Source organism: Sinocyclocheilus rhinocerous, unplaced genomic scaffold (assembly GCF_001515625.1).
Source record: "Sinocyclocheilus rhinocerous isolate Xijiao unplaced genomic scaffold, SAMN03320098_v1.1 scaffold3470, whole genome shotgun sequence".
Taxonomy (NCBI): domain Eukaryota; kingdom Metazoa; phylum Chordata; class Actinopteri; order Cypriniformes; family Cyprinidae; genus Sinocyclocheilus; species Sinocyclocheilus rhinocerous.
In genome coordinates this window covers 194,658-209,758 of record NW_015655997.1, presented here as the reverse complement: position 1 = coordinate 209,758, position 15,101 = coordinate 194,658, and the positions used below count along the sequence as shown (strand labels likewise).

Here is a 15,101-nt window from a genome sequence, read left to right as displayed (position 1 = left end):
GAGTGCAACGCCCACATCTCAAAATCCAATCAACAACTGATGGATAGAACCAAGTCTCCACCATTTCATTCGGATGTATGTCGCAATACAGAAACAAAGATCTGTTGTTACTTCTGTTTCACGGTAACCTGGATACTGGGTATCTAGGCTAGTGTTTGGAAGGTTGTGGGTTCAAAGCCCACAATGCATAACAATTGTGCACATTATTGGAATAGGTTTTTGTAAAACAACTATAATTTGCAAAGTTCTATGCATTACCCGTTTCTTGCATTTCTATTTATTAAATACTCTAACTGGCATTTTGCATCCCCCACCCCCCCCAAAAAAATAGCTAAAATATGCTAAAATTAATTTATCAGATTACTTCATATTCCTACTCATGAGATTGAATTCTAATTCGGATTCCTCACCTGCCCTCTCTGGAGCGGTGCAGGCTGCCGTGGAAGCTGCTTGATTTGCTGCGCATGCTGCCCGCGCGGCTGGTGCTGGCACTGGGGGGTTCGTCCAACATGGCAAGGTGCGTGGAGGAGGCGTGGGTGGAGGTGCCCTGCGTTGAGGTGCCTCTAGACTTCCTCATCACTGGGGTGTTGGGGTCCCTGAGGAGGAGCTGGGTGAAGTCGGGCTCCTGCAGCACCTGCCTGCTCTCGTGCACTGCGCTGCTGAGGGTGGTAGAGATGGGGGAAAAGAGTGGCAAAGAGGGGAGGGAGTGACAGAGGAGTGAAGGAAGAGAGAGAGGGAAGACAGAGGGCATAAAGGAGTCAAAATGAACAAAAGAGGAGGGGGTGGGACAAGGGAATGGAGAGGAGGTTAATGCCCTGATGTAAGGGACGGGTGTGTAGAGAGGAAGCCTTTACAAGTGAAAGTGGTCAGCCATATTGTTGTGGCAATAGTTGGGGGTTCGGTGCCTTGCTCAAGGGTCTCACCTCAGTTGTGGTATTGAGGGTGGAAGAGAGCACTGGTTATTGCAGTTCTGCCGGGCCTTCGGGTTACAAGTCCGACTCTCTAACCATTAGGCCACGACTGCCCCAACAATACATGAACAATATTTAATTGTTCATGCTCTATTTTTAAATTTAGATTACGTCACTTAAAACTAATCTTTAAAAACATTAATAATTTAATAAATGTAATATTAAGCCATTCTCAAAATGAATATCAGTTTTTCATACTATAAATTATAATGCTCTGATGCCTAAAGTCACTTGTAGCACTTAAACTATTATTTTTTATTTATTTAGACAATTTAGAATTTTAATATTGGCCATAACTAATAAATAAATTAAATAAGTATACTACTATTCACAAATTTCAGTAAGATTTTCAAATATTTTATAAGAAGTCTCTTATCATGGCTGCATTTATTTTATAAAAAAATTGTTAAATATTACAATTTACATTTTTTTTTCTATTTTGATATATTTTAAAATGTAATTTATTCCTATGATGGCAAAGCTGAATTTTCAGCAACCATTACTCCGGTCTTCAGTGTCACATGATCCTTCAGAAATCATTCTGATACGCTAATTTGGTGCTCAAGAAACATTTCTTATCAATGTTAAAAGCATATTTTTGTTAAGGATTTGTTATGGATTCTTTGATGAATAGAATGTTCAAAAGAACGGAATTTATTTAAAATAAAAATCTGTCAGTCACTTTTGATCAATTTAATGCACCCTTGCTGAATAAAAGTATTAATTTGTTTTGAAAAAAAAATCTTACTGGCCACAAACCTTTAAATGGTAGTGTATTTACACAGCATAGAATTTTCATACTGGTATGCATAAATAAAATAAATAAAATCAGTAAGAATTTTAATATTGTTACACATCTACTTAAAATGACTTTCAAGCTCTTTATCAGTTTGTGTTCCTTGGAATTCAAACTCATGAACTTTTTGGTCACACAACATATGTGCTTTTCACTTTAGGCATAAACAATAATGGTATAAATTCTCCAAGCATTAATCGAAACTCACTCTTTTCTGTGATGCCCATTGAAGAAACTGGCCCACTCGAAGCAGGTCTTTTTACTGCCGACCCAAAACACTGACGGGATCCCCACCACCAGCATCATCAGGTACTTGATGAGGAACAAGGCGATATCTGGCCTGCTTGTCTGTTCCACCTGTGAAGACAACAGCAATAGATTGGTTTTCACACATTTGCTTAGTAAGCAACATAAGAACAGGTGAAACCTGAATGATTTGTAATCAGAACATGTAAGAACATTCTTCCCTTGTGGATCTCGGCGTTTGCTCATAACCTCATGCAGTGTGTGCGTAAGTGTATTTCTGTATGTTGGTTTAGCCCTGGGTTGTGTGTGTGCGATTGTGTGGACGGGAAGTGCTTTATCTCAGCTCACTGCACAATTGCCAACGGCATAAACATAGCTGCAGTCAACACAAATGTCTGTCCTCTTCTTTACCTAATACACACCCTCTCTCTCTCACTGCTTTAGATGGAGCATTTCTTCTGCTCTGAATGCTGTCGGCTTGCCTTTACATATCCATATACATTACTGTTATTGTCTTGGTATTTTTTTATATAATGCAAATAGATTTATATACTTTTATTTTTATTGTATCCAAACACTTTTCCATTATATGACATCATCACTTACTGCAGTGTGACTAGAGATCTAGAGATATTTATAGCAATGCACTTCATGGAGTACTGCTACAGAGTTAACATGACACATGACTGTCCTTTTTGCTCCACCACGACAGAACAGAAGTTGCGGCAGTAAACAAGGCCTCATTAAAACCAATCCCACGCTGCCTCAGGCATGTACACACACACACACACACATATGGATAAACATCATTACTGAGATTTTTACTGAGCTGAAGCTGAAACTTTTCATGACAGTCTTTAGTTTTTAGTTATGTTTCAGTTTGTTTGCATCATGTTAGCGTCACGTGTATGTTCCCGTTTAGTTCCTGTTTGTCCTTATTTGGTCCTTCCTGTTCCTGTCCCCATTTAGTTCTATTAGTTCCAGGTGTTTCTCATTATTAGTTATCCTCCTCACCTGTCTGCCCCTCATTATCTGCCCTATTTGAGTTCTAGCCCGTTCTGTTCTCCCTTGTCTGGAATTGTTGATGTCAACCCTTGCTACATGTGTTTTCCTGTTTCCCTGGATATTATTAAAGTCTATAAGTTTGAATTTGACTCTGCGTCTCCTCACAGTAGCGAACCGTGACAGTTAGACACAAGATACTGTATATTCACAGTCAGCTGCTGCTGTATGTTTTACCGAGATATGCAGCTGGAAATGTCTCATGAACTTAGTGTCAGAAAAGACAAAGCACAAAATCTGCAAATCAGGGACATTTTACACCCTCATGACATCCTTTTATGTCAAATGCTTCAATTTAGTAATTTCATTCAAATAAATCTTCATCTAAATAATATGAATAAGTATCAATAAGGAAAACATCACGTCACCACAAAACTAAACTGAAATATTTTGATTTTCTCTGGCATTTGTCACTTTTGAGGCCATTTTTACCCTGAGCTTCCATTCATTTCTAACTCTGGATGAAGCTTACATCAGCAGGAGTGACTTAAAAAAAAAAAAAAATGTTTTACAGTGACCACTTCGTCACAACAAATTTTTTTAAACACTAAAAACTTTTTCTAATATAGAGTGATGACAGAGTTGGCAGGAGACTGTGGAGGCCTTCAATTATTAACACTGGACAAAGGACACATTAAAAATCTGTCATTATATATGCTAAAACAATTGCTTATTTTTAGGACAATATGAACAAATACTACTGTTCAAAAGTTTGGGGTTAGTTTCATTTTTTGAGCAACAAATCAGCATATTAGAATGATTTCTGAAGGATCATGTAACACTGAAGACTGGAGTAATGATGCTGAAAATTCAGCTTTGCCATCACAGGAATAAATTACATTTTAAAAAATAGAAAACAGTTATCTGTATTTACAGTTATCTGTATTTTTCTTCAAAAAATGCAGTCTTGGTGAACATAAGATACTTCTTTCAAAAATATTTAAAAAAAAATCTAACCAACCCCAAACATTTAAATGGTAGTGTAAGTATTTCACATCATTTCTTCTTACCTTAAACGGGCAGGGGATGTGATACTCTCTACAGCGCTCCTGTACCCAGGTGGTCTCCCAAACTGATCTGTGGCTCTGCTCATACAGACAGCATCCAATGACTGTCAGCAGAGGCACCAGATACAGGACGGAGAACACGCCGATCCGGATCATGAACTTCACCAGTTTGTCCTGGTTCTCCTTCTCCAGGGGAATCTCCATCCGGACCCTATTTAGCGCTGCAATACCCGCCAACAGCAGCACCACACCTACGACCACATCCAATGCGAGAGGCACCAAGAGAAACCAGCGCAAGGCCATGAGGTCATAGAGCCCCACGAAACAAACGCCGCTCATGCTGTCGCCTTCGATTTTGTTCATAGCCATGAGGGTGATGGTAAGGGCTCCCGGGATGCCCCAAGCCACCACGTGGAACAGCAAAGCCTTCTTCTCGATAGCTTCACTTCCCCATTTGGGAACGGCCGCCAGGAACCAGGTGATGGTGAGGATGACCCACCAAACGCTTCCTGCCATGGTGAAGAAGTAGAGAGTCATGAAGAGCAATGTGCAGGCCTTGTTGTGGGAGCCCTGGGTGACGGTGGAGGCGCGGAAACGACCCGGGCTCGCTGCGTTGCATGACACGCGATCCTCTAGCAGGAAGCCCAGGAAGAAGACTAGGGATACCATCATGTAGCAGACCGCATAGAAAATTATGGGTCGCTCAGGGTAACGGAAGCGCCCGACATCGATGAGGAAGGTCAGGAAAGTGAAGAGCGTCGCCGACAGGCAGACTATGGAGACAACGCCAATGAAATAGCGGGCGAAAATGAGCTCATCTTTGCGGAAGTACATGTTCGGGCAGGGAGGCGAGCAGTCACGCACGCCCATGAACGAGTAGCCCAAGTCAGGTTCAATCTTCAGCTCTCGTGGGCACCAGAAGCCGTAGTCCCGCTGAACTGATAAGGGAGATTCCTCCGTCCCGTCACTGCTCTGGAGCAGGTCTATTGCTCGGGGGTAAGACTCATCACAGACTGGAAACCTAGGAGACAGAGTTTCATTTCAGAATATGATATCATATAATAAAGATGTCTTGCTGAACAGCAGAACTTAATGAATGTGATCCTGTACTTGCTACACTCCATCTCATCTGGCCAGCTGACCCCAAACATGTCCATCAGCTTGTAGCAATCGCTCTTGGCACGCTGGCACAGGCGCCGACATGGCAAGGTCACGCGGCCGTACTCGGTGCACACGGGTGCGTAAAGGGCACACAGGAATGGCCGTATTTCAGTAGAACACTCCAAGTTCACTATGGGATGAAAGGGCTGTCAGACAAGAAAAACAGTGTTATTAATAATAATAATAATAATAATAATAATAATAATAATAATAAACTATACATAGGCTAACGGCAATAATTTTTTTGTAAATATTAAATATTTAAAATATTTAAAATTAAAATAAAAAATAAGTAAAATAGCACTCTAAGTTTAGGATGAAAAGACTGTATGGACAAACAAGAGAAATATAGAGTGCTAATAATAATAATAATAATACACTCTAAAAAATGCTGGGTTAAATACAACCCAGTGCTGGGTAAAATAGGGACAAACCCAGCAAATGGGCTGTTTTGACCCAGCGGTTGGGTTAAATGTTTAACCCAACCTTCTGGGTAGTAACCCAACCGCTGGGTCAAAACAACCCAATTGCTGGGTTTGTCCCTATTTTACCCAGCACTGGGTTGTATTTAACCCAGCATTTTTTAGAGTGTAATAATAAACTTTAAATACACCATTTATTATTTAAAATGTTAAACATTTAAAATCAATCAATCCAAATTGACCCTTCACCATTTTTAATCACAGTCACTTGGTCACCCTTATGTAAAATGAGAATAAAAATTGGATCTGTAATGCAACCTCTCTGAGGAGGCCTTTGTTTTGGGGCAGAAGACATGCTGTTTATTGCTGAGGCCCACTTACACCATGAGGCATTCTGGGAGTAGAACCAGCTTTGGGGCCGGACATAAATATGCAAATCCCATGGGGGAGAAGAAAAAAGACTCCACCCAGGACCAGACAGACAATAAAGCCTCCACCCCTGCAGAGTAAGAGCCTTTGTGATGGTCGGGTGGGGGTTCTGACACCCCTTGTGTTGAAAAAAGGACCAAAACTTACAATCATTCAAAGCCTATATGAACACGCTTGAAAAAAAAAAAAAATCAATGTTTCTATACAAAAAGATTTAAATAAATAAATAATTTCCCTCCTAGGGGTTGGCTATTAAAAATGCTATAATAATTTATATAATTGCAGTAGAAAGAAATATAACAAGTTTTTGGTGGTTTAAAAATGCTACCAATTTAACCAATTACTATATAAAACGTAATACAATTGCTCCTAGTGGTTGGCTATTAACATGCTATAATAATTGAAATAATTATAATATATATATAAAAAAAAAAACTCCTATTGCTTGGTTGTTAAAAATAGCTAATAATTTATTCAATTATTAAAATCAAATGTAATAACATTGCTCCTAGGTTTTGGCGATTAAAAATGCTATAATAATGTAGATAATTATAATATAAAGAAATATAACTCCTAGTGTTTGGTTGTAAAAAAATGATAATAATTACTACAAAATAATAATATTGCTCCTCGAGTTGGTGACTTAAAATGCTATAATAAATTACATAATTAAAAATATAACTCCTAGTGTTTGGTTGTTAAAAATGCTAAAATGACTTACATAACTATTATATACAAATATGTTTGGCTATTCAAAATGCTATTTGTTACAAATTACACACAATGTTGACTTTCATTATGTTCCTAAACAACCAATTCTTTACTTAATATGTAGAAAATTAGAAAATTAACCAAGCGTTCAGGCTAAATCCAATGAGATGATCTAATGCGCTAACAACAGTATTACCATTATTTACTATTGCAAATAAAACCATTCTTTAAATTATTGCAACAGTCCAACACATATACTGGATGTATAATACATATCCATAATGAGCGCATTCAGCCACTGCCAGCACACTAGGCTACCACCCAAAATGTCTGTAAAAAGGGATTAGGATGGATATTATGCTTGCCCATTTTGACACAAAGCATCTTAATCCAGCAATCATTTCCAAGTACCTAATCCATATTTAACGCAGCATATACCACTGAGATGTGCCGCTAACATGACATGAGAAAGAGCACTGGCTTTAACCATCAGACCATAAAAGCATGTGAAAAAATGCTTGTTTTCATCATGTAGCTTCTAAAAATATGCTGGACAAATGAACTTTTGTTTATAAAGATCATTTTAATATTTTGTGGACAGTAAGTACAGCTATAGAAAATGACATAACACCTGATTGTGACTGACTTCTTGTTGCAACTTTACGGTTGGTGATGTACCATTAGTGGCATCTGTGGCTGAAGTCGGTACAGAAGGTCTTATGACATGTCTTACACGATTCTGAGCTCAATTGAGTGGACACACTCTGGCTTTTAAGCAAGATACAAATAAAGCTAGTTCCATTATTTGCTGATCTGGTGAAAAACATTATCTGTCAGGCCACATTACATGCAATGGTGTGATCTGATGAACTCAAATGTGTGCATCTCGTCCACTGCTGTCCTAAGGGCAAACATACACTTCCTACTCATCAATGTCCATTCCAGTGCCTCTGAGTTTCTTAAGGGCATTGAGGAAAGTAATTTAGGGATATTCAAAACATACTGTGATGGCAGGCATGTAAACACGCAGAAGGCAGAAGAGGCACAATGGCTGTTGCTTCTTGTTTGGGCAGAGATCATGTGATTCAAAGCGTGATATATGACTAAATACTACAGCTGGTATGCTAAGATCCATGAGAGATGTGGAAGCACTCTATACAATCTGAAAGCATAATCCCCAGAAGCAAATACAGGAAGTTAACATGATCAAGTCTTTTGTAATATGGCTGGATCTGTGTGCTTCACATATATGGGTTATAAATTATTTTAGAGCTCCAAGACACTTGTGCAGCAACTAGGGATGGCAGTTTTTATTATTTTTATGTTATGGCCAATAAATGGCAATTATCAAAATGTTATACAATTACAATACAACAGCAATACCGGCCGATAAAGTGTGTATTTCACCGATTTATTCTTAGACCTCTCTGAGTTGCAAAAAGAAAAAGGAAAAACAACAAGGCAAACTGAAGAAAGTCACCTAACCGGACCTTTTAAATGTGTCCATTCACAAGTAAATACGTTTAGTTCCTTCCTCTACCCATAAATCCAGAGTACATATGCCTTTCTCTGTGAACCCCCACTTGCTCATTGATAACAAAGTTTAGATCACGTCCTCAAAGCATTCTGACATGATTTTAAGACATATTCTTAATACCACATTACCAATTATTATTTTTAACTGTATATAAAAATTCTCATATTCCCTTCTGGTTAGGTTTTTTTTTTTTAATGCAAGTAAAGAATGTGACAATGTGTTAAGTACAGGGCAAATAAACACATATATTTTTTTCCTTTTCCACCGGTCACTATTTAACTTAAGGCAGTGTTCACTTAACAGAATTCAACTGCACTACCATGGTAACCAGTGATGCATAAATGGGCCGGTTTGAGGGAGGGGTGTAATGTGGAGAGAGGTCAGAGTGCGAGTGACGACCACCTCCTGAGAGAGAAAGCCTGCTCTTTTGTTGCAATACAATTGGGATCCGTTTCCCCGGCAACCGCAGTACCTTGTGTGGGGGGAGGGATGAAAAGAGAGGAGGGAGTGGTGAAGAGAAACAGACAGAAGAGGAAGGGACAAAGAAGAAGAAGATATGGATGGTAAATAATGGTCAACCCTGCCATTCCAATATCGATTTTTTTTTGGTCAGATCTCTTACAAAAGTCATAGTACCCCTCATTAATATCTAAAAATAATGATTCTCAAGCAATGCATAACTGATATAATTTGATTTTGAGTTGCCAGATTGAATAACAACTGCAGGATGCCCTTAATGATCACGCCATGGTAAAAATAACATGAGGACAAGGTCGTGTATCTTCGCATGTCTGACAAATGGGGGAGGAAGTTTAAATTAACTAGATGTCAAGCTACATCAGTCAGTGCACCTGAAATGCTTAATATTGTTAGCTTTACCCAGCATTCTCTTTGCATGCTCAGTTCAAAAGCTCCCTGAACCTTCCCATTACTCTATGCAACCAAAACAATCCCAGAAATCATCCCTTTAGGCAACTGTCCCACTTCACAACCGAGGTTGCCCAGAGTTCAGAGCAAGACGCTGCCACTGTCCCACAGTGTTTTTGAATCTGAAAGCAAGGACGATTAATGTGTCCCTTATGATGCCAGAAAGAAAGAAATGGTTTGGAGCTGATGATTTGAAAGATTTAGCCTGGTTTTCTTGATCTTGAGTAGACTAATTCTGACGAGTGCTTGCGGTGTTCGGCCAATCATAATGCACTGGGTCAGCTGGCCAATCAGAGCAGACTGCTCTTGTCGGAAGGAGGGACTTTGTAGAAAACGAAGCGTTTGAGAGAGGCGGGGCATAGAGGACCTACAATAATGTACAGTATTTGAAAAATAATGTGTTTTTTGAACATTAAAGCATGTCAACATATTCTGTTACACCAAATACACAAAATAATGATCTTTAAAAAAGCATCATATGACCCCTTTAAACTGTCAACTTCTAGTCATTGATGTCAGTTTGTAAAAATAGTAAAAGCTATTCATCAACCAAATCCTGGTTATTCAGCGGACTTCATACCCTTTGAAAATCACATGTAAAGCTTCATTTGGATTTTTTTTTTCTGTTAGTTTTATCCTCAAATGCGGAAATCATGCCAAAAAGTTCAGACCTATTAAGTAAATTCAAAGAACAGTATCCTTTCATTCTTGCAATCCAAATTAATTGAATAATTAAAAAAATAGTTTTAAATAATTATAAAATGAAATAATAATAAAAATAAATATTAATATATATATTTTTAAATATATAAAAATGTATTATAAAATAAATATTAAAATTATTTTTTGTATATACAATGCTTGGAAAATATATCTGCAGAGTATTACATGTGAATTGTGATTATCGTTCAAATGCATCTGAATATATTTCTACACTGATCTTGTAATCCTTCGCTCAGTAGTGGGTTTAAAAAGTATCATCACTTTATGTGTGTGTTTGTGCTGGTTACAGTGCAAAAGGTTATGTAACTCCACATTTCTACACAAATGTACAAGAACTAGTCCTAGGTTAATGTAATGCAATTTGATCACATCATTTGAGCAGTCAGCCTGTGTAATGTGGTTTACCTCCATGGCGAGAGCAGCGGTCTGCTGATCGTAGTGATTTAGAAGGTTGGGCATGAAGGTGGTATTGTAGGCGAGGCCCTGGCACATCCTTAATGTGATAGGCTCACAGGTAAACATGCTATGGAGGAGGGACTTTGTAGAAAACGAAGCGTTTGAGAGAGGCGGGGCATAGAGGACCTACAATAATGTACAGTATTTGAAAAATAATGTGTTTTTTGAACATTAAAGCATGTCAACATATTCTGTTACACCAAATACACAAAATAATGATCTTTAAAAAAGCATCATATGACCCCTTTAAACTGTCAACTTCTAGTCATTGATGTCAGTTTGTAAAAATAGTAAAAGCTATTCATCAACCAAATCCTGGTTATTCAGCGGACTTCATACCCTTTGAAAATCACATGTAAAGCTTCATTTGGATTTTTTTTTTCTGTTAGTTTTATCCTCAAATGCGGAAATCATGCCAAAAAGTTCAGACCTATTAAGTAAATTCAAAGAACAGTATCCTTTCATTCTTGCAATCCAAATTAATTGAATAATTAAAAAAATAGTTTTAAATAATTATAAAATGAAATAATAATAAAAATAAATATTAATATATATATTTTTAAATATATAAAAATGTATTATAAAATAAATATTAAAATTATTTTTTGTATATACAATGCTTGGAAAATATATCTGCAGAGTATTACATGTGAATTGTGATTATCGTTCAAATGCATTTGAATATATTTCTACACTGATCTTGTAATCCTTCGCTCAGTAGTGGGTTTAAAAAGTATCATCACTTTATGTGTGTGTTTGTGCTGGTTACAGTGCAAAAGGTTATGTAGCTCCACATTTCTACACAAATGTACAAGAGGATGAGCAGATGGGTTGCCTCGGCTCAACTCCATCCATTCTTTCTTCTTTTTATCTCTTTAATTTCCTGTCCCATCGCTCTATTATACTGAGGCAGGACTGGAGTGAATAAGTTAAAACCTTGTGACTGAGGACAGTGGGTTTTAGATAACGTTTACAGTGCTGTGTGTGTTCAACAGATACACTGGCTGCTGTAACAAGCTAATGCAGCTGTTTTCAGTTGGCCTCAGCTGAATACTGCGGCCCGGGAAAAGAGCATTAACCAATGGCTCGAATCAATCCAGGCGTTATAGCTGCAGATACAAAGATTACGGAGCAATCAAAATAAACAATGCGCCCGAGCACCATTAACTGCTCATAACAACAACCACTGTGTGGCATACAGTAGCAAGCCGCTGTAAAGCAACCTTGTTACATAAATAGTTATAAGATGCTTATTTCATCACGGCCACATGCAAAAGAGAACCAAAAAATGGTTAAAACAGCAAGATTCTTCAGAAATAAAAATATAGCAAACATCACCGTAGAACAATTTAAAGATTAATTTCCCTTTAAACATTTCTGTAATGTGATCTGAATTATCTGCAGGGCACAAGAAAGATCTGGGTCAAATTGAAAATGACAAATCTTTGATGCTGTTAGTACATACGGTTTAAACCAATGCATTTAAACATTTATGGTTTGCATTTATTGCTTCTCTCAAGGAAAATACAAACAAACTGCATATTAAAGTGATCCATGGCAAAGGGTTTTCCCTGGTTATTTTCACGACTCAAAAAAAACTTTTTTTTTTTTTCTGCTTACTCCATTTAGCAAAGAATTATATGGACAGGCCTGATTTCATATGTATCTAAGAAATGTATCCTATTAAATTGGAAAAAATAACACCCTCTAACATTTGAATTATTTAAACAAACCATAAATTACACACTTTACATGAAATATTCAACATACAGCTTCAAAAATACAACCCAAGTTTTCTTAGAGACCTGGAAAAAAATTTTTTGGGCCTGTCATGAACTCTTTGACCCATGTCTATGTAAGTCAATTTTCTATGTGCTGTTATTTTAATTTGTTATGTATGCTATGTATGCAATTTTTTAAATGTATTTATTTAATATTATATATATATAAATTCCTCTGAAGATCTGTATAATTTATTTTCTCTATTATTATCATTTCTTGTTGTTTGTTTTTCTTTGGTCTAAAGTGTTATTTTCTCTGATACTGTTTGATTGTAGTTTTGATTTTTGTGTTATATTGAAAATTGATCATTTGAAAAAGGAAAGAAATGTATAATTATGCAATGTAGGCGAGGCCCTGGCACATCCTTAATGTGATAGGCTCACAGGTAAACATGCTATGGCTTCCGGTAGCTTCCATATTGATGGCCATACATACAGTCAGCATGGAGTACAGAACCCAAAGGAGATCCATGGTGTGTCCGTCTGTGCTGTGACCTGCAAAGGATGGGTTGTATCAAGAAAATCTGAGCTCCGCCATTCCCTCATTAATTATCTGTTGCTTGACACCAGACTTAAATTACAGATAGGGTGTGCTTCTCCATTTTGTTGTGCCAGATCCAGGTCTTTTCAATGCATTTCCACTATTCAGTGTAGGTATGACTGTGGTTACATCTGTGGGAGAAAGAGCATCAAATGTCACATTTGAAATGAACAGGCTAACATGAATTATTCATGAATGGGGTGACAGTTTGAAGAATCTGGCTGGAGATCACTCAAGGCGTGGGAAATGTTTTCAAAGTGAACAATGCATGATCAAAAGCACTGCCATATTATACTGCAGTAAATAAAAGATGCTTTATAGGTGTATTACCTAGGGGGAACTTCAATGTAACTATGTATTCAATGCAAAGAAAACTGAACATTACAATCTCAGGATCACAATATTAACCTATTCAGAACCGAATTATGTTCCATGCTTTCAGTCTAAATGGAACCATAAATGATCATTAAAAAAAATTTATTTATGAAAAAATTAAATATTGATAGTTTAATAACTGGAATTCGATAACTTTAAAACAGTCAACCATTATTGATGTAGTTTTAGTTTTAATATATATTTCGTAGTCCGTGTGCCCAGTCACAGGCTGCGATTATTTCAAGATTGTCAACACAGCACATAAAAAGTGATTTTTTTTTGAGCGGTTTACACAAAAAACACAAAATTATTTTAATTATGTTTTTGGTCCGGTTTATATGACTGACACCTCAGTTTTTCACCTATTTTTAAATGTAACTTGCAAAAACATTGCAAAAAACACCCACCTAAAAAAACAAAACAAAAAAAAACACGGCATCATGCAGAACGAGGATTTTGCAATCACAAACGCCCTGCGTTAAAATTACTATGATTTTTATTTTATCCTTTTTATTAATTTTAACATAAATTCGATACCATTAAAAAACTGTCGCGTTTTTATCAAAATAAAGGCGAACAACAGATAACCCTTTCCTTTATTAACACATGAGACCCTGTCTATCGGAAGGCGTGTAACGTTAGCAGCTTCGCTGTAATGAAACTTCCTTCAAAATAGGTGTCTGCTGTATTTTGAGGTGTATTGTTCTTATTTTTCTTATGTTTCTAGACTAAATTAATTTTGATAATGATAAAAAGTCCTTCTTACCTCTCCAGTGGAGATCATTCACATGTGGCACTCCACTCTGCTTATCTAACAATACGAGTTAGATACTCGTAATAATACGAGTATCTATTATATACATTTGACGATGACGCGCCGACGATTATTGCTCTCACTCAATATTAAAGCATATTAGAACTTACGTCACTGGATTGAGTATGCAAACATAGAATGGCTTGGGTTTATCCACGGATATCATCGCTGCAATAACCAGGGCGCCTTTGGGAGCGATGAGCGTCTCCGCACTATAATGAAATGAAGTCGGCGCTGATGATTTGTGGTTGCCCGGAATGAGGGGCGGGGTGTTTAGTGTTGGGAAGTCCAACTGATTCTTGCGATTCGGTTCTTTTGGGCATTTTATTTCGAAGAATCGGTTCGAAACGAGTCATTGGGCATGTTTGAGATGAGCAAATTCTGCGCAGAATCGATCACCGGTGATCACCGCGAGATGCATGCCGGTTAGAAAAGTGTCCGACTTACATCCGACTTGCTCTGATGTCATGCTGACGTGTGCAAAAAAACTCTCGCGACGGCGAGGCGGCTGTGTCGGATTGTGCAGTCGAGCGCAGTTGCTCTCCACCGACTGCGCTGATCAAAAGCATGATGGGAAACAACTGACTGACGTCACAGCTTAATGCTCATTGGTTCAGACACCTGTGATGCTGCGGTTCTCTTCTAAAATATATATTTTTTTTTTATCTGATTTCATGTGATTATGTATTTAAATTATGCATGAATGTTCCCAAACACTATGACAGTGCGATCTCTGTGTGAGATATGTGATTGTTGTCATATTTCTATAAAAATCTAAAATACATGTTTGTATTAAAGTAAAAATGGATGATAAATACACCTTTCGTATGGAATTAAATAGCAAGCACTTTGAGTGTCTTGTTCATCATATTTATTTTCATATAAAAGTATCAGAACTGAAATTATATCATGTTTATTAGCAACACAGCACGTGAGTGTGAATAACGCGATATCTGTCTTTGATCTCGTTGGTATCTGTTCCACTTCGAGAGGGCAGAACTGTCCGTCTTGACTGGGCTTATTTCACTCCTCCCCTCACTGCAGCCGCCTACTCTCGCCAACATTTCAGGCAAGGCGAGGCGCATCTCAAACAAGCCTTTTGTTAATTATCAAACTTCAATAAACACAGTCAAAGTACAGTT

At 37.5% G+C, this 15,101-nt stretch overlaps 1 protein-coding gene across 2 annotated transcripts in view; it reads right to left on the bottom strand.

The window, feature by feature from the left end:
* Window positions 1-13,969, bottom strand: part of LOC107719091 (frizzled-3-like) — a 16,586-nt gene extending 2,617 nt beyond the window's left edge. The window contains exons 1-7 of one of the 2 annotated variants that reach the window (XM_016526415.1): window positions 13,912-13,969; window positions 12,601-12,901; window positions 10,398-10,491; window positions 5,193-5,389; window positions 4,086-5,103; window positions 1,976-2,124; window positions 411-659 (exon numbers count right to left, since the gene is read on the bottom strand). In XM_016526415.1, coding sequence (XP_016381901.1) covers window positions 411-659; window positions 1,976-2,124; window positions 4,086-5,103; window positions 5,193-5,389; window positions 10,398-10,491; window positions 12,601-12,701 — 1,808 coding nt within the window. In that variant the 5' untranslated portion in view covers window positions 12,702-12,901; window positions 13,912-13,969. Of the gene's footprint in view, window positions 1-410; window positions 660-1,975; window positions 2,125-4,085; window positions 5,104-5,192; window positions 5,390-10,397; window positions 10,513-12,600; window positions 12,902-13,911 lie in introns of those variants that run through there. The other variant, XM_016526414.1, reaches the window with a different exon arrangement.
* Between the last annotated feature and the right edge of the window lie 1,132 nt (window positions 13,970-15,101).